The sequence below is a fragment of the Xenopus laevis genome, chromosome 7L, assembly GCF_017654675.1.
Source record: "Xenopus laevis strain J_2021 chromosome 7L, Xenopus_laevis_v10.1, whole genome shotgun sequence".
Lineage (NCBI taxonomy): Eukaryota > Metazoa > Chordata > Amphibia > Anura > Pipidae > Xenopus > Xenopus laevis.
The window spans coordinates 73,262,660-73,284,010 of record NC_054383.1 but is presented as its reverse complement, the minus strand read 5'-3'; the positions used below and the strand labels follow the sequence as shown (position 1 = coordinate 73,284,010).

The 21,351-nt window shown below is 35.8% G+C and overlaps 1 protein-coding gene across 2 annotated transcripts in view; it reads left to right on the top strand.

Moving 5' to 3' along the window:
• Window positions 1-21,351, top strand: part of LOC121395536 (kin of IRRE-like protein 3) — a 729,825-nt gene that overhangs the window by 691,149 nt on the left and 17,325 nt on the right. The window contains exons 13-15 of one of the 2 annotated variants that reach the window (XM_041569177.1): window positions 5,072-5,107; window positions 15,320-15,427; window positions 16,598-16,707. In XM_041569177.1, the coding sequence (XP_041425111.1) occupies window positions 5,072-5,107; window positions 15,320-15,427; window positions 16,598-16,707 (254 nt within the window). The remainder of the gene's footprint in view (window positions 1-5,071; window positions 5,108-15,319; window positions 15,428-16,597; window positions 16,708-21,351) is intronic. The other variant, XM_041569178.1, reaches the window with a different exon arrangement.

Here is a 21,351-nt window from a genome sequence, read left to right as displayed (position 1 = left end):
GCACTAGAAATAAATTGGAGTAGAACCCTCTGAAGTGAAATTTTTGGGGTACTCGGGAAAATACTTGCTTGTCAATTATTTCTTGAACTATGTTTAGAAGTGCGACCTTTTTGGAGTGGTCCTTTTGTAATATGGATGGTGTAAACTTGTTTGTGGGAAGTTTTGATATAAATTTAATCTTGTACCCTTCTTGTATGATGTTTAGTACCTAAGGGTCTGTTACGGAAGCTTGCCAAGGTGGTTAGTCTGCCTCCTACTTGAGTTGTTTTTGGATGTAGGGGCAATATAACTGTAACTTGGTTTGTAGAGGAATGGTCAGGACTCCTGGTTCTTGGTCGCAGGGGATTTATTTGTAGATTTAGCCTGTGGTTGCCAAGATGATCTAAAACGTTTGTAACCCGTGTTTGAGTGGAGGTTCTCGTGGTTCTGGGTTGCCTGTTTTGTAATGTCCAAGGCGTAAGATGAATGTGCGCCAATGCGGTCTTAGAATCCCACTGTTGTCATCCGGCGTGTTTGACTGCTAAGGTCGTACCTGTGAGTTCAGACCGTGCTCTGGCTGTTGACCGACCGTAGCTTGCAATGAGCAATAGTCTTGTGCGGAGCTCAACCTGGGTGGGAGCACACTAACGCACCTGTTGTGAGGGCTCAACAGTAAAAGAGCATGCTCACAGGGCTCAACCCACGGGGAGCACTCTGCAACATACGAGCCTAAATGCTCTGTTGCTAGCCATACTCACCAAAGGTGATCATAGATACTTAGTCAACGTTGATGTAAACCCACCTAGGAGCACACCATAAGGGGCTCAACTAGGTTCCAGTAGTATCTTTAGGAGCACTCTACATATAGGGCTCAACTAAATACTGTAAATTCTTGTAGTTTGTAGGAGAGAGGAGAGTTGCTGCCTCCTAGGTAGGACAAACTGAAAAAACTGGAGGAAGAGGTGGAGACTCCAAGAAGGAGGGAGATGAGAAGTTTTTTATTCAGTTTGCCCTTCCTCCAGGAGGGGCAACTTAATCCCCAGTGGTCCTGCACTGACAGGTAGGGCCGACCTAGAAAAACTTGATTATTTCAGAAACAGTACAGAATTTTTAATTGATTGTACTTAGAAAGTTTGTTAATTCACTGTGATGAGGCGTATATTACATTTCACGATAGTTTGCCTTTAAGTTTTAACTGAAGGGCTTAAAATGCTTAAAGCAGATAAATATTATGGAAACCAAACCAATAATATATTTGACAGAAATGTAACTATTATTCTGATTTTTGTAAATGTTTTTCCATACCCTTTATTTTTAATAATTGTGCTATAAAATGTGAATACATTTATGTAGAACTGTTTAAATATTCACTTCCGACCTACTGCACAACTGTGCTAGTTATGCCACCAACAACAATGCCGCTTAGCACCATAGCATAGTTTGTAAATGAATAACCTCATTAGCAGATCTCTATGACATATTTAATCTATGTATCCTTTACGCCAAGCAGTTTCTATTTATCATTTACTCTGGATGGGACCCAAAGATCAGCAAATAGGGTTAGTGTATTCATTCTACTGATGTATTTCTTTGATTTCAACTTGGTGCAAAAAAGGTTAAGAAATAAAACAATAGATTGTCTGCCTGATTTTGTAAGTGTCTTTAAAACCTCTGATATGTGGCACTTTGTCAGAGAAAGAGTTAACAGATGTTAGACGGTTGGAGAGTCTCCAAGCCAGCTCAGACATTATTAAATGCTAGGGCAGGCAGGTGGATAGTTCTCATTAAGGTCTGATTTATAGATGCCGCTGTCATGTAGATTGAATCGGAACTAAATGAACTCTTTGCAATTAGCCTTGGGCACCTTCCAACCCAAGCACAGACAAGGGCCTTGTCAGTCAGATTTTGTCAAAGAGATATGTGATTTAAATCCAGATGGGTTTGAGCTAGTCATTGGTCTCACCCACATGGTGAAATCTAATAGTGAACATTGTGGTGTATACGTTATAAAAAGGGCTTTCACTTTGTTTTGTTTTTGCATATACAGATCAGATACTGTACAGTACCTCCCTTTGATAAACACTTTGGCTAGCCTCATCAATATACTTTCTAAAGGACTCCATCGCAGTAGCAACTAGCACATTTTATAGATTTCCCTGTGTAAACTCATTTCCAGTCTTGGAGAATTATGTGACACTGAGGAATGTTAAAATTCAATACAGGAATCAAACATTGAAAAGAGACTTGAAAAAACTACAAAAGAAATGCCAAGCAAGTTAGAAACTGAATTAAAAGTTATTAGGAAACACTACCTCTATCCATACTGCTATGGTCCTGAATATGACCAGAGACAACCCTATGAGGTTGGGAAACGTGTTGATCTGGTTTAATCACTCTCCGTTCTAATTTGTAGTGTTCCTGGTGCTAATTCTCTACTGTTTGATCTTAGAATTAAATATAAATTGTACCAGTTCTGTGGAAATATTTAAAAAAGAATCCACCATCCATTTCTAAAACTTTGGTAAGGGAACGTTATTTATTTCATTTTACTTGCCTATGGCAACTTCATGTAAAATAGACATAATATTCAGACTATTGTTAGTCCAAGTAAAATAATTGCTTGTATTTAACTCTATAGTATTGAAAGTTTATCATAAAATGCATTTAATATCTTGTTGCATATGTTTTAGTTTACTGTAAAACAGTTTACTGTACTTCAGCCATAGTATTTAAATGGGCACTTTAAACATAATATGCTCTGTGGGACAAATGTATCAAAGTGTGAGATTAGAGCTCACCACAAGCTTACAAGCATATTTACCAATGGGTGAAAGTAAAGGGATACTATCATGGGAAAAAAATTTTTTTTAAAAACGCAAACAGGCAAACAGATTTTTTTACATTTAATTTTGAAATCTGACATGGGGCTAGACATATTGTCAGTTTTCCAGTTGTGCCAAGTCATGTGACTTGTGCTCTGATAAACTTCAGTCACTGTTTACTGCTGTACTGCAAAGTTGGAGTGATATCACCCCCCCCAGCAGTCAAACAACAGAACAATGGGAAGGTAACCAGATAGCAGCTCCCTAACACAAGATAACAGCTGACAGGTAGATCTAAGAAAAGTGCTCAATAGTAAAATCCAGGTTCCACTGCAACACAATCAGTTACATTGAGTAGGAGAAACAACAGCCTGCCAGAAAGCAGTTCCATCCTAAAGTGCTGGCTCTTTCTGAAAGCACATGACCAGGCAAAATGACCTGACATGGCTGCCTACACACCAATATTACAACTTTAAAAAAATACACTTGCTGGTTCAGGAATTAAATTTTACATGATAGAGTGAATAGAACGTGGGTGAATTTTTCTGTGGTGAACTTTTCATATTTTGATAAATCTGCGCCTATTAGTGTGGTGAGCTCTAAATTCACACTTTGATAAATCTGTTCCTGTATGTTTAAGTATGTTATGTCTGTTAAGTACGTTACGTTAAGTATGTTAAACATAAGACAGAAAAATAGTGGTTTAGTAATTAACTCCCTTAGAGTTGAATTCAAGCCATTTTGAGTTTGAAAGACCTCATGTACTGTTCTCTCCAGTTCTGAGCTCAATGCTCATTCCTGCTTACAACTATGGGGTAATTTTCTGGCCTAATAAATATGGTGGCAGCTTCCAAAAAATAATTCTCTCTCTTTAGACACTTATCATATGATTACTCTTACTATTAGGATTTTAGAAAGCCATTTGTTTACCATAAAATGGTTAACTAATGGCCATTAACATTAATTAAACCAAATATCTTTTTCTTGCCATGGATGCCATATACTTAGAAGTATGGGTTTGCACACAGAATATTATAATCATGCAATGACCTACCCATATTTCCTAAACTAATTCTAGGAATAGCGACTTTATCATGTGTTACTCACTGCGATCTGTCAGAAGCATTTTCTGGTTAGATGTTTGCATTTATGTTATACATTGGAAAAGTCAGTGCTATCTGGCAGTCTCTTTTTTGCCATGGAAAATATTGCTGGTATTTTTTTGGTGCTGACATGGATTAAAAACAAAATTGCATTGTTTGAGACAAATAGAAAAAAACTATGTAGGAAAGTGCCACTGAAAATCAATCTTCTCTCTGTCAAGTAAGGTTTTAGCCAATTAAAATGCTCCCATTTAAAAAATAACAGTTGTAACTGTCCTTGTAATCTGGATGCAAACAGTGGAAACAATGGAAAACACCTATCACGCAAGACACAAATAGGAAAAATATACACAAATTAAATTTCATTTAATTTCCAGCTTCTTTAGTACGATAGGTCCAAGATCTTGTCATAATCATTGACAAGATTAAATAAAACTGTTGAATTATTTTTTCTTCTCTCCATTACTTAATATATCTTTGGTGTCAAGGTAGCAATACCAAGGCCGATCCCATACACTCTTTGGCTGATTGGCCAATGGGCCAAACAGATAGCGTACGAGAAGCCTTATATCACTGGCCTACAGATAAAATGTTCTAACCTGCCTCCAAGTTTTAGTTCCTTAAATTCACTGATAGCTATATGAATTAATGGGCCAGCATGCATGCATTGATTATTGATTTAATCTGTGTATGTCACCTTCTGTCGTAGAGTTAGTTCGTAATCTGCAGCATCAAGGCCCGGCTACTTTTTACAAACATATATTGAAGTTATATACCATGTGAGTTCTGTTCATAAATAGATATGATTAAACAGCCACTACTAAATATCAGTTGGATGCCCTAAATGACAAAATTAATTCACATTCATTGTGGTTTTGTTTTTGCCTTTAAAAAGAGTAAAATGCTGTTATCAACTAGAACATTGCAATTTCCAGTGTGTATAAGTTATTTTTATTTATTTCATTTAAGTACTTGATTTTTTTTTTGTTCATTGAATTCGACACAATATATATAGAATTGAATTAGTTATTATGGTCTATATTTCTAGAAACATTTTTGTATTTTTCTGAAATATTGGCACTTAGCCCTGCATAATTAGAGTTGTTTAGTAGCATGCCAAAACTTTAGCCTTTCAAGGCGATAGACACCTGTTTTATTTTTAAACAGGTCCGAACATGCAGTCAGGAACAAGTATGGAACCAGGTATGGATGCATGATGTCCAGGTGAATATCCACCATCCCATGTTCAATGTGTGTCTACTTTGGTGCCTTATCAAGATGATGTCTTCACCTGTCTTACATCATTGGGCAGAAGAATGGGATTCCCACCTGATTTTCTTACAGCTGTTATAGATCTAGATAATTATGTTTCATTTACGCCTTTTTTTTGTGTTTTTGTCAGAGAATGTTATTTCCACAGTTGCAGTATGTTCCTTTAAATAAGATCACATTTTCTAAATCGTTATGACAACATGCAAAGCAATGCCATTTTATTCATTAACACAGTCTCTTGTACAACTTGTTATTTCATGAATGCCAAGGTTCTGAATTTTGTGTTTTTGTAGAGCCAAAAATTTAGGATACATTATACAGTATATTTTGCACACAAATATTAAAATTGTGTTCAGGCAGGTAGTCTCTCCTGGATCAGCAAATCGTGGGTCCTCTGTCTCCATTGCTATGGCCCTTGAATGGCACACTGTGTCAATACCCTCCTGTTGAAAGCTTAGGGGAAGAACATGTGTGTTCTAAACTCAAAAGTAAGGATGGAAGATAGCATACTAGTAAATTCCCAGCAGGCTTATCATAGTAATCTACTGAAATGTATGTTACAATCTCACTGGATCTTATATATATATATATATATATATATATATATATATATATATATATATATATATATATATATATATATATATATGTGTGTGTGTGTGTGTGTGTGTGTGTGTGTGTGTGTGTGTGTGTGCAGAAGATCCAGTGATCCACAGGCATATAAATGCATAAATGCCTTTCCTTATACTCCATAGTGTCATTATGTTTGTATTTTCCACTTAGAATGACATGCTAGTAACCTAAGCACAGTTATTGTAGACCGACCTGCCTTATTTATTCAGTCTCATAATGAATTACTTTTTTTACCTCCAAATTAACTTACTAGCAAGTGTAAATTACTAAATGAGGACTATAGTTAAATTTTCCAGTTAGTATGACTTGCTAGTAACCTCAGCACAGTTATTGTAGACCTGCCTTATTGATTCAGTCTCAAAGAATTTTTCTTTTTTTACCTAGAAATTAAATTACTAGCAGTGTATATTACTAAATGTGGCCTATAGTACCGTTTTTGACTGCTCAATCTCTTCTCTGTAATACTGAGCGGCTAGTGATGTATTTGGAATTGCCCAAAGAGTTATATTTTTTTATCTGTTTAAAACAGCATACCAACCTATATGTATACAGTAGATGCAAAAATGCTAATGCATACCAGGCACTTCACATAGGAAGTTCTTCATTGCACCAATGCAAGTTAGGTTTGTGTATCAGTATTTTATTTTACATATTTATAATTCTAAGCTGGTTGCCCCCATACATTTGTATATAATATATGTACTGTATATATATATATATATATATATATATATATATATATATATATATATATATATATATATACATATTTTTTTTTCTTTTAAGTATATCTGTCTGTATATATATACATTATATATATATATATATATATATATATAAAGAGTATATATAAGGTAAGTAATCAGTATTTGAATTGTTTTTAATATTAGTGCAACCTAAAAGTACCCCTAATGTTCATGAATGTTGAGAGCAGTTATACTGTAGATCATACTGTCTACTAACAAACTGGCATCAAACTTTTATACACCTTAAAAGTGATTGCTATTTGCTGAAAAACTAATATAATACTATGCCTGTTCTCATTTTAGGCTGCCCCTAAGTCTCAGTAGGGGCTGATCAATTGTAACCAAATGAATTTAGTTTAAGAAAGCCTCTTTTTATTATATCGATAAAATATCATACCATTGTGTAGGAAATTATTGGCTGCTCAGATTTCATTTTAAATAATTGCTACCTCATACTAAAACATTATCCCTATGCTTTCTTGCTTCTGTATGACACAGAAGGGATTTCAATGTGAGTCATTAGTCCAGGCCTATTAAACAAAAGGGCCCGGTTAATTACACCCAGTGGTGAGATCATGTACACCAGAGAGAACTCTGAAGATATGGAATTACTTTTTGAAAACAAATAGAACATAATGTTATTGTTCATAAGAATGAAGTAAATGTATAGGAAAGTAAATGTTCCCCTTTATGTTCTGAAAGAAAGAATACAGTTTGAAAATGTTTTTACATTTTTCCAAGGAGAGTACCAAAATGTTGTTATGCTTCATGGACTAACAATTTTATGTTAGGTATTTTATACCCCACACACATACTTACTCATCTGTTCTCTGTCAAACAGATGTATTCTTTCTAGAAAATATTAGAGCTTTATGTATGGAATAATAAAACAATGCCTTAGAATCAGAACCTTGACTAGGCGAATATTTTGAGGTACAACAGTTCCTCCACTTGAGTCAGATTAACATTTAGTTTAATTAAAATATATTGGCACATAAAGAGGTTAAAGGAAAACTATACCCCTTAAACAATGTAGGTTTCTATTAAAATATATTGCATAAAACAGCTCTTAAAATCCCTGCTTCATGTAAATAAACCATTTTCATAATGATATAATTTTAAGTAGTATGTGCCATTGGATAATCATAAATAGAAAACTGCCATTTTAAAAAATAGGGGCAGCCCCCTGGGATCGTATGATTCACAGTGCACACAAAATACCAAACAAACTATATCTGTTAGAGCCAATTAACAGACAGAGTTCTGTCTTTTGCTCCCACACTTCTTCCTGTTACAGTATTTCTGGTCAGGTGATCTCTGAGGCAGCACAGAGAGCAACACAAACAGGTGGTTCAAGGCAAGAGATGTAAAAGGGCAATATTTACTTAAATATATATTAAAGTTTGATAAGATTATTTAATATGCCACTTAATTTGATATAAACTATATGTTGCTCAAGTATTCATTTTGGGGGTATAGTTTTCCTTTAAGGGGCTACAAAGTTTAACACTGAGCTAAAAATGCTAAGATTTCACGATTCAGGTTGGACCCCGAAAGCTTGTGCGTTCAATACTTCTGCAAATTAATGTGCTAAAGGCATTGCCTAGCTGAATTGGTGTGCTTCTTCCCTACTTTGGATTGTTGAAGATTTTACAGTTAACATAGACCCCTTTTTTTAGTAAAATGGTCATTGCAATAATAGCCTACTGCAGCCACACTCCAAGTAGTAAAGGTGGCCATACATTGGCAGATTTAAGCTGCTGATTCAGGTCCTTTAGACTGTATGGGTGAGTGTATGGGGCCCTTCTATTGGTGCCTCCCAAACCAATATCTGGCCAAAAATCAGCCAAATCTCAATCAAGCAGGTTTGATTTTTCAGCCCGATCGGGGACCGTACCCAGTGTAATTAGAATCTGGAGTAGTATCTTTAGCGTTTAAACAAAAGCATTTAAAGGTACCTGCACTCTTTTCCACTTCTGCATAGTAGTGCTCAAGACCAGGCAGTAGCTCCAAGGTTTCCTCAGTGTGATGCATCAATAGGCGCAGCACACGTGCATCTACAGAATTGGGCGCACAACTGAGTACAATTTACAATTAGTATTAAAGTGCAAGGACAATTGTGTTACGTTTGACACAATCTCTCCTAGCCAGTGCAACAATATTTGAAAAAATTTGTACTATGGGGGAAAAACATGGAAATTGTACCTAAAATTGCACTTATGGTCATAAATTACCCCTATTGTGTCTAGCTTGTTTGCCACAAGTTCTTTACCACCCCATTGCCCACCTCTTGTGTTATAATTCGTATTCTTTAAAAATTAACATGTAGCATAATCAGATAAATAATACCAATAAAATAAGCCCATGAATTCACAACACAGCAACCTATATAGAAAATTAAATAGCAATCTAGAAGGGATGCGGGTGGATGGCCAGGTGATTTTACTGCTCTCACAGATTTACACAGACTTGTGTTTTTTAATGTATTGTAGAACTTAAAATAATATACAAATATTAATAATGCTGATCACTGCCCCTTTTTTCATGAATAGTTTCTGAAACTTGCATAATCCTCTGAGACCTTCCAATAGCAAGTTGCTGTTATAGATATTTAGGTATGCCTGTCAGGCTCTTACCCCAAAGCAGAAATAAGCCGCTGGGATTTATCAGGAACAATGTGATAAAGTAATTTCTACAAGAAATGCTACAACTAATATTCCGATTTATAAATTTGACTGAATGATTCATAATGCACATGCCACAAACTTTGTGCAGTTGATTATTAGCTCTTTCAGTAATGAAAACCATACAATTTTAAGGGAACATGTTTACCGAATTTTAACATTATATCTGACCCACATTGTTCTAAATAGATCTATCCATTTAAATATCACTTTCTATAGAAGTCATCAAACAGTTCAAGCTTCACATATAACAGTACGTCAGTGTGAATTCTGGATTCAGTGCATCCCTGATAAACTACAAAAACAGTCAGACTCAGAATAACTATGAAGATTTTCATTCATCCAGGTCATGGTATATCTAGTATAGGTAAATCTAAAACAACTGGACTTGCTGAGTAATCAATGAAGATGTTTCACTACTCATCCGAGCAGCTTCTTCAGTTCAACTGATTGGTGTGCGAAGTTCTCGGCATATAAACTCTTCCACCAATCCAATCACAATGTCACATTGTAACTCTTCAAAGAGGTGACATATAAAATTAATAGAGGTGTTGATTCTGTGTAGTTACTGTGATAGGATTACCATTGTGTCATGCAACTCCTAGAAACAGGTGTTACTTGTGAGAGTTGCATGGATGGATGTTAGAACAGCACTGTATGCAGCAGACAGGTGGTGTCGAAGGCCCCCACCTCTGTTCAGGGATGGTTTCTCCACCTTGACATGAATCTGCTCTTTCATGCCTCATTCAAACCAGCGGTCTTCTTGATCCAAGATTTGGACCCTTGTCTTTTAGGTGTAGAAAGACAGCTAAGTTTTGCCCTGCAGAGTTTGCTCTCCTATTCGGAGCCATTCGCTTGGTGAGCAGTTGTTTTGTCTCCCCAATGTGTAGATCTGTGCACTCCTCACTACACTGGATTCAGTATACCACATTGCTTTGTTTTGTTTTTCTTTTGGTGTTGGATCCTTTGGGTGTGCTAGTTTGTTCTCAAGAACATCTTCCCTTGTGAACTTGATGTTATTGTCCACTAAGTTAATGTTTTCTGTAAAGGCCACCACTTCATTGGATCTGATCCACATACCTGAGCCAGTGACTCAGTGTAGTTTCCTTTCCACTTCCTCCATGTACAAGTTATCTACAATGGGAGAGACTGGAGAACCCATTGCACAGCCATGTTTCTGTCTATAAAAAGGTCCTTTTATTCGAAGTATGTGGTGTTAAGGCACAAATCTAGCAACAAACATACTTGGTTAGGACTGAGCTTCGTTCTGCTGCTAAGGGTGTTATCTTGCTGCAGTCAATTTCTTATAGTCTCAATTGCCTCTGTCGTAGGTATACATGTAACAATGAAGTGACATCATATGATACCATTGTTTCTTCTGCCTCTAGTGTAACGCCATGAATCTTGGTTACAAAGTGTTTGGCATTCTGGATATGATGCAATGTTATAGATAGGATAGTGATGTTCGGGTTCTTGCTCAGAGAACTGAGAGCTCTCCTCTTTTGTGTAGTAAGGTTAGAGGGAGATGTTCTGGCACTTGACAAGGCAGCTGACACTTTTAGCCGGAGTTGTTTCGCTTCTTCCTTTTTTATGTGATTATTATCGATGGCAGATTATGTGGCTGTGATGAGTTCATCTACTGGGATTGGTTGTGGTGTCACTGCATAGTTTAACCCCTTGGCTAGCACGTCCTTTTTCCGGCTGAGTTAGTACCCTATCCTAATCCACGTGTCTTTGGTGTTCTTTGGTGTCTCATCTTTCTGCCTCCAGATTAGTTCTTCTGTCCTCAGATTTAAATTATATAATAAGAGGACAATAATTTGGGGGCCTATTTCTTATAACTCAATTTTTTTGGTTGAGTTTTTAAAGGGCAAACATTAATTTTTTTGAGATTTATTATACCCCCAAAGCTGCTAAAAATCGAAAATACTTTAGCTAAAAGCTGTCAAGTCAATGGCAGATGCCCCTTTTATAATTTGAAGATGTCGTCATCTGCTTTTGTTTTCATATGATAATCATAATAAGTCAGTGTTTTCGGGCAAGAACTCGAAAAAATCATATGATTCTGGCGTCAAACTCGAAACATATGTACGATTTAAATTGTCATACGATTTTGTCGAGACTTTTCTCGCACTGACTTTTTCAAGCAGATATTTTGTTAAGCTCATGGAGGGGAGTTAGGTCGAATATTTTTTAAGAAAATTAGATAGATTTGAGTGTTAGTAAATACCCCCCAATGTCTTAAAATATTCCATATTACATGTGCAAAGTATATTGTATATGCATAGAGTACTGTTACATGACAGCAATGTACACCACAATCCAGTGTCGGACTGGGCTGGCGGGACACCGGGAAAAAACCTGGTGGGCCTCGCCTGCCCAGATCCGCTTCCCAGTGGCGTGCCCCCCTCTTTGTCGGGGGTCTCGGCAAAATCAAAATTTCACGCGTGCGCACTAGCACAGTGATTTCCACTGATGTAAAGTTCAACAGATATTACAGAAAATGTCTAGAAAATATTTAATTTTGAAAGCATTATATATCAAATACATATCATATATATATATATTACAGCATTATATATGAAATTAGTTGTGAGTACTTGATAAATGCTGCATTTGGGGACAGGATCCAGATGCATAGGATTACAGGTAGTCATTTAGTTAGTAGTGGCACCAGGCATGTGTGTATGTGTAATTCATAAAGAATATTAGGTTCACCCACCAATAGAGTGTTCAGTGTGCTGCCACATATTGATAGTACCCATAGTACTACACTACATGACCTGCAGTCCCTTGAGTGTCCAGGGTAAATTGCACGGCTCATAATTTCTCAAAATTGTTTTACTGTCAAAATAGATCAGTAAACCCCCGCAGTGTCATCATGATTCACAGGGACATTTGTTGATATGGGCAACTGCACTGGTGCAGAGAACTCATAGTGCACATCAAATATACTCACAGTGACTTGATGATCTTACTTTGAGATGAGAACTGTGAGTGTTATAGGCTGAGCAAAGATTTACTGCCAGTGAAAAAGAGACATAATCATGTATACAGCTTCCATTATTGCTGAGGCATGGGATGTGAAAGAACTGACAGCACTAAAAAATTAAAATTCTAAAATCCAGCAGCCTTGCACAAGTTACAAAGACTGTTCTGTCTTTACTTCTGCCTGGATTTAAATCAGAGCTCTGCAGTTTACTATGCAGTCTGCAATACTTACAGTATGCTCTAAATGACCTGTTGTTGGTCAGGTCTGCTCATACCTTGATGTTCTGAATACTTTATTATTCTGGTTCCTGTCCTGCCCTGTTCCTATCCCTTGTATTGGTCCTGATTTTGACCATTAATTGTTTTGTTTATGAGCTTACATCTCAATACTTTGGTCAGTTATCTGGTTCCAAACTAGCCAGTCTGTCCTTACTGGTTCCTTCCCTGACTTCTACATCTAGCTCCCTCACTCAAACTGTGGGAGTCTTTAAATTCTCAGGCAGTAAAACCTGACAGCACCTGAGTAATTGAGGGCCAGACCCAAGTCAAAAGGTGACAGTTATAGGCAGAAGATGTTCTAGACCGGAATTCAGTTATTCCTGGGGTTTGCACTTGCCTTATATGACAAATCACTAATAAAAACATTTATTTTAATGGAAATAGTGAATAATGTGAAAAGAAGAGTAAAGCAGAGTAGTGCTGACAAAAATGTATTAACCTTAATTTTGCTAAAAGTGATAGCACTTTTGGCTTCTTTTGGATTCTTTTGCAGTGGATATGAGCCTCTCTCACCTTAAAAAGTCAGTGGTCTGAATTATCTTTGTTGTCATATCAGAATACACAAATTAGTCATATCAGAACACACAAAGTATTCCCAATGAAAGTAATACAGCTAAGAAAACATATTAATGCATATTTAATTTCAAAGGGCTTAGTTATGTTTACACAGTAGTTGCAAAAATTACATAAAAAAAAAAGACATTCCTCTCACTTCCCAATAGTTGGACTCGGCACCAGTGCTTCTATCCATCCTACTGTCCCAAATCATGTGCAAGTGCGCTTATTGATGCAGGGGAAGCACTGAGCTGACTAACGTCCAGTGAATAATGCGCACTCAGCAAAACTAACAGCGAGTGCTGGAAATGATTCAAACCCTTACTTTGCCAAACATTTTACATAATTTTGCCTTTACAGACAAATAGAATCCCATTAATGGAAAGAGGGACAGTGAAATATATTTACTTATGCAACTGAACAAAGTCACAAATCTCATTAAATAAGTATTTCACATTCTTTTCATGAGTAAATATTGATAGCTTGTACTGATTGGCATTTCATATTTCTTTTTTCTGATGAAACCAAGTTTGCTTCTGACCATTTTAATGCCATAAATACTTCAATATGTCTTTCAGAAGAATGTGTAAACCTGCCTGTAAATTGATTTTTGCAAAATATACTACATTATGTCTGATTAAATCTACATGCATACAAGTTACTTGTTGTAATGTATTTAGGGATGCAATGAATTCCAGGCTTGGGACTGGCCAATAGTTCCGGACACTTTTTTCAGGCTTGGGGATCTGGGAATTGTCAAATTTTAAGTACTGAGCTTTTTGAAAACTCAGTCACAAAAAAATCAATTTAGAGCAATCAAGATTTGTCACAATCACTATTTATGCAGTAACTTCAATAGGCAAAGCTCAACTGCATTGCCTTGCATAAAAAACTTGATTAAAAAAGAAATGTATATTTACATTGAAATTCACAGTAATATCTGACTATTTTAAAAATGTTGAAAAGTGAAATAGCTTAAATAAGCCTCTGAGTGTCTCCTATTTAAGTTTGACAGGTTTTATCTACTGATCTTGTTCATTTGAATCTTCTAGATTTTTTTAACTGATAAATCTCAAAATTTTAAGTTTGAAAACCGTAAACTCTGTACAGCTTATTGCCACGGATTCATTTTTATTTTTGTCAGACATAGATATGAAAATGACAGTTTGAGTCTGGTTCACTATTGAGCTTCCTCTTTTGTGGAGGACTGTTTCACCAAATTGAAAAATGATGGAATTAGTGCATTTTTAAATGTAATGCTTATGCCATTATATACTATAGTATATGGGATAAAATGTGTGGTTTCCCTTAATACGTTTATCCACAATAAATACCATGCTTTGCATTATATTTGGGTAACTGACAAGGGCTATTCAGATGAGATTGGAAAATAATATACTTGTGCTTTGTGTGTAAACTTGATTGACCCCCCACTATATCACTATATATATATATATATATATATATATATAATAATAATAATAATAATAATAATAGAGCAAAGAAATCTGCACTCATAGGTCTTTTGTGAAGAAAAAAATGGGTTTATTCAATGTTTCGGCTCTTAGACTCGAGCCGTCATCAGGAAGGGCCCTTCCTGATGACGGCTCGAGTCTAAGAGCTGAAACGTTGAATAAACCCATTTTTTTTCTTCACAAAAGACCTATGGGGGTGGATTTCTTTGCTCTATTGATTTTGATATATGTTCCAGCACCTAGGCATTTCCATTGTTTTCTGAGTGCACCTATCCAGTAGTTTGTTTATATAATAATAATAATAATAATAATAATATATATAATATTTATATAATCATATACAATAACTATTAGTGTAGTATGTACCAGCTATTCCTGTTTCATATGTCCTTTTGTGTCTCAGTTGGTCTTTTTACATTTGCTATTACAACCCGTGGTTCTCACATCTGTATGTATCACTGGACTATCTAAGCAAAGTTTTAGCCAACAAGTACAAGTGCTGTTTTATATATTTGTTTTGTTTTTTAATATACACGTAAATGCTGACTACTAATAGAAATTTCTCAGAAGAATAGTATGGCTAAGTCATAAGTGTATCAAGGGCAAGCATTGATTACAAGAACCTCAAAGATTAGAAAATATATAGGTAAACAATTTTGTAGAGCTTAATATTTTCATCAAAAGCTGTTTTTTTCTATCCTGATTATGCTAATTGTCATTTCTTTTAATAGCCTAAAACAAAAATATAAGATGAACTTTCTTTTTCTTCTGTTTCAACAGAATCTGTGCCAGTCACTGTCATTATCGGGGTTGCGGTAGGCGCTGGTGTGGCATTCTTGGTTCTCATGGCAACCATTGTTGCATTTTGCTGTGCACGGAACCAAAGGAGTAAGTTTCTTGCCAAATTTGGTGATTTCTGTTATTTTTACCAAAATTAGAAATCCCCTCTAGCACTGCTTTCAAGAAATAGCCTAACGTACTACTTGTTTCTGAATGGTATATTTTTCTTTTCAGCTTGTTCACTGTGTACCCCATACTATGTTTCTGTGTTACTGATTACCCCTCCTGCTTTCAAAGCCATCCTGCTGCTCCTTTCCTTATGTTCATGTCTGTTGCTGCATAACACTACTGGTATCCTACATATACAATACAGCTAGATGTAATAATATATTATGCTACCTCTATAACAGTACATTGCTTTATATAAAATTGATGTTGTAAGTAAACATCTGGTGTCATCGTTATATACAGTCACTATAGAGGAAATACCTGAAAACTATTTATTTCAATGTGTTAAGCAGTATATCTTTTAACAAATTAAAAAATTAGGCTTAAAGTCCCTGATTTACACCGCATTTAAAATGAATACAATCACAAGCATTTAACAAGACTGACACCAAATTAGCATTATACATTGTAAGAGAGTTATACTGGATGTTGGAATATTTTTTTCTTAGTCTCTCTGTGGTGAACCTTCAGTATTTCAATAGTTTAAAGCTAAGCATTTCAATTTAATTAAATCATGTGATGCAAATGCAATTAAAAATATTGAATCTAGGCATTTGAAGTGAAAGCATGCCCTAGCCTATTGCTGCCAAATGTTGCGTGCATTAAATACACAGATTAATTCTAACTTTCTCTTGGACTGTATGGGAATATAAGGTCAATTTTTGTGATGCACTTAGGATTCTTTTTTTTATGCCTTTGTTTATTCTACTTTGTTGTCAATAGCTGATACAAATTTGCATGGAAATCTACCGTTATCATCTTTTATTTATGTAACTATGGAATTTTTGTATTCATTATACAGTTTGATCTACTAATATATGCATTCTATAAAAAGGAAGGGAGGAAGCATTTACATTTGCCAAAGAAATAATGCAAATTTTTGCAGAAGTAAAAACATATTGAAGATAGTAAATTAAGGTTTCCTAGTTACCCCTGGATTATGCCAACACTATTATTGCATGATAAGACAATATTTTGGACACAAATCTCGCACCTTGTTTTCGGGATGTTTTAAAATATTTTTATCAAAAATGTAATTCTTCTATTTAGATCTTAAAGGAGTGGTATCAGCCAAAAATGACATACGCGTGGAAATTGTACACAAAGAACCATCCTCAGGGAGAGAAACAGAGGACCACTCAACAATTAAACAACTAATGGTGAGAGATAGGACCTAATCTCCATTGTTATAAGGGTATGCATGCAGTGCAGCTGGTAATGTTATCACTGGAAGGAGACTGGGTCATTGTTGGATGGAAATATTCTTACACAAACAAAATGTCATGGACACCAGAAATACAGGTATGGGACCTGTTATCCAGAATGTTCGGGACCTGGGGTTTTCCAGATAACGGATCTTTCCATAGTTTGGGTCTTCATTAAGTCTACTAGAAATTCATTTAAACATTAAATAAACCCAATAGACTGGTTTTGCTTACAATACGGATTAATTATATCTTAAGTTGGGATCAAGTACAAGCTACTGTTTCATTATTACAGAGAAAAAGGAAATCATTTTTAAAAATTTGGATTATTTGGATAAAATGGACTCTATGGGAGACAGCCATTCCGTAATTCGGCGGTTTCTGCATATCAGGTTTCCGGATAAGGGATCCTATACCTGTAGTGGTATATTACTAAAAAGGATTTTTTTATTTTATACATATATGTTGTTTGTGTGTTGGTTTACATTGTTTTCTCTCTTTTTAATAAGAGACATTAGTAAACCAATGGAGTACACCCATATATACTGTTATCCATTTTCAGAGTATTTGTTCTACCATTGACATATACATACAGTATGTACTATCATCATTTATAAGAAGCTGTTGGCCTGCATTCCTAAAAGCACAGCCAACAGTCATGCGACACTCACATGCTCAGTGGGCTCTGAGCAGCTGTTGAGAAGCTAAGCTTAGGGGTTAGGGGTCGTCACAAATTATCAAGCAAAAAATTAGGTTTGTCTGTAACATAAGCTGATGCTACAAGGCTGATGCTAATTGCACTGGTTTCTGTGCTGCCATGAAGTAATTATTTGTATTGATTACTAATCAGCCTTATATTGTGACATTTATATTCTGTATATACAGTATCCCTAAGCTTGGTAACTGACAGCAGTACAGAGCATGTGCTGTGAATCAGCAGAAAAGAAGATGGGAAGCTATTGGGGCATCTTTGGAGGCACAGATCTTTACTGCTAAATGGCTGTGGTTGCCTTAGGCTGGGACAGAAGCCCAAAACATAATGTACAACAGTTCTAGCCTACTTCTTAAGTTAGGCTATAGTTAGGGAAGTCAAGTATTTGCTTAAAACTGAGTCTATGGAAGATCCAACACTTGAACATCAGTTTCCAGATAATGGATCTGAGACCTGTACACAGAAAGCCATATCCTTAAAGGAAAAGGAAAGGCTAAAATTAGGTAAGCTTTATCAGAAAGGTCTATATAAATACACCAGTAAACCCTCAAAGTAATGCTGCTCTCAGTCCTCTGTCAAAAGAAACACAGCATTTCTTTCCTTCTATTGTGTACACATGGGCTTCTGTACCAGACTTCCTGTTTTCAGCATAAACCTCCAGGGCAGGGCTTGAGCATGCTCAGTTTGCTCCTCTCCCCCTCCCTCCTCCTATCCCTGCTGTAATCTGTGCTCAGAGCTGTAAATTAGGAGGGAGAGATTTAGGCAGGAAGTGATGTCACACCAAGTTTATATGGCAGCTACTATCCTAAACAAACAGAGACAGTGTCTAAAGCTGTTTACTGTTTATAGTAAAGCATTCTGCAGAATAAATATAGCGTTCTAGCTTGCACTATTGTGGCTAATCTGTTAGCAATAAACTGTTTTGGAGCTTTCCTTCTCCTTTAATGTATTTTTTTCAATTACACAAATAGTTAAATCAGTTGTTTCTGTAAGGTTGGGAGTTTCGGGAGTAGTTTTCTGTATTTTTCAATAGTCTTAAGGTGGTTTTATATAGGGATTTACCAAACAACTGAATTTATAGTTGACCGTACAGTTGTTATTACTTATGGTCGGCATTTCACACAACAAATTTTCAAACCAGGCTTACAATTTATTTGATATAAACAAAAAGGTGAAATAAAATCAAAGGAATAAACAAAATAAATTCAACTTTTTGAACATATTCAAATATGAGCGATCCGTGACTAAATTCATACCTAAAAGTTATATATACTTCTATATTTTGCATACAGAATTAAATACCTCAATACTGGATGGATAGATAGATAGATTAGAGAGATAGATTAAAGACATGGATAGATGATAGACAGATCATATATGCTTAAATGACCATGTTATAATGAACTCAAGATTGTATATTTATTATAAAGTCATTTTTGGAAATCTTAGGTTGAAAGTTTCCAATTCTAAAAAGGTATTTAGACATTTATGGGGTTTTTTTGCCTTGAACTGGAAATTAAACATGTCCCACAGAGGCCAAAACACTCTGCAAAAGCAGAGTTGATGGGAGGCAATCAGGGGATCATTATAAAAACAAGCACATGCATGATGAGCAGAAATCAAGAAAAATTATAAGAAGGCAGAAAAATATAGGCTTCCATCCCACCTGGCTTATTTTAGGCTATAGCAAAAGGAACATTGCCTGGTGTTTTGATTTTATTCTAAAAAAACAACTTGTATGATTTATGCACCTTGGAGATGATGGCTATACCTACTGTATGTTGTAAACAACTTTTTATAAAAAGGCGCAATTTTTGTATCTTCCTACAAGTCATGGGTCATGAGAATACAGATATAAAGGTGGAAATAATATTTTAAATGCATTAATTTTTTTAACATTGGTTCCTTCCCCATAAAAATCAACTTAATCTTGAAATAACACATTTAACTATATGTTTTTGATAATGAAACACTATAGGGGCAATTTATAATGTGCAAATTGCAAAACACAAGCTCAAATGCAGAATAGTAGTAGTAGTAGTAGTAGTAGTAATGTAGCAATGCCTGTGTTCATCTTTGAAGAGTTTATTGGGAGTGTGCCCAGGCATCTCCACCCCACCCCCTAACTTGCTCATTTCTTAAGGGCCACAGCCTTGAAAAGTACCAATGCATACAATGGATAAAGCTAAAGTTAGACTTGAGCTGGGCAGGCATATATAGATGGTGGATCAGCAGAGAGTACAGAATTAATAGGAGTGGACCCAGTTCAAAGCCAAGAAAAATGCAATAATACACAAATTCCTATATCTCTAAAGATGAAATCATGAAAGCTGTTGCATCTCTGATGGGGCCAGATGGGGTCTCCCCATATGGTTTTTAAAGAAACAAAAAAGGAACATACATGAGGTCCTTCCTTTATCTCCATAACTGTGGTTATGCACAAGGAGAAGAAGGGCCTACCTTAAAGCTTTGAACAAAGGATGCATTAGACTTGTTTATTTTTGCCACAGGTTAGGGGCATATATTTTGAAAAGCAGCAAACATCACCAGGGATAAATGAACTTTAGAGTCAATAGGGGGAAATCTAGAATAATGACAACTGACCCAATTAGTGTTCCCCTTAAGTATAATATACATAGAGTCGCCACGTCAACTCTTTAAAACAGAACACATATGGAATACACAGCCTGTATGGCTAATTAGCAATTAATTTAGACGCATGATACATGGCTGTTATCATGAAAATCAAATAAAATATTTTCAAAATAAATGATACATGGCTGCACATAAATCAGTTCATGTAGCATGCATCGAAATGAATTGCTAATTAGCCATGCAGGCTGTGGATTCCATACAGTATGGAGCAAATTTACTTATGGTCGAATTAACCCTCGATATTCGACTGCCGAATGGAAATCCTTCAACTTCGAATATCGAAGTCGAAGGATTTACCGCAATTCGTTGGATCGAAAGATCGAACGAAAAATCGAATCGTTCGATTCTAAGGATTTTAATCCATCGATCGAACGATTTTTCTTCAACCCAAAAAAGCTTAGAAAGCCTATGGGGACATTCCCCATAGGCTAACATTGACTTCGGTAGATTTTAGGTGGCGAAATAGGGGGGTCGAAGTTTTTTTTTAAAGAGACAGTAATTCGACTATCGAATCGTTCGATTCGAAGTCGAAGTTGTAGTCGAAGGTTGAAGTAGCCCATTCGATGGTTGAAGTAGCCAAAAAAAACATTCGAAATTCAAAGTATTTTTTCTTCTATTCCTTCACTCGAGCTAAGTAAATGGGCCCCTATGTATCTGGTTTTAAATGGGTGTGGTGGCAACCCCAAATATAGACCCGTTGCAATGGGCTAATTGCTTTGAGTATTTTTGGATGGTATATTCTGCTGTGTATGGCAGTTAGATGAGTTGCTAACCAAATCCATTTGCTGCAAGCTAGTTAAATAAACTACAAAAATCAATTATTATTTTCACCTAGGCAGAGTCTCAGCCAATACGGATAGGCTTTTAAAGAGAACTTTACTGTATATTAATCTAATCTGACATCTATTTTGGGGGGTAGAAAGGAAATGTATGCTAATTGCTTTTAATTTGTTTTAATTAATATTTACATTGACATCACAGGCATTCTGGAAAGTGGATGCCAAATGGTATTTCAGTTAACTGGTATGACACTATAACAGGATCCAAATCTAACCCATTATCGCTGTCACAGTTATCACTGAAAAACACCATATGTGCTCTGTAGGGAGTGATGTAGCTCTCCTCAATATTCACAGATATTCTGAAAAACTATTTCATAGCAGCAAATTACCATGTGTGTTGCATAAATCCAACCCTTACAATAAGCCGCTGTAACACTTTTATCTGGTTAG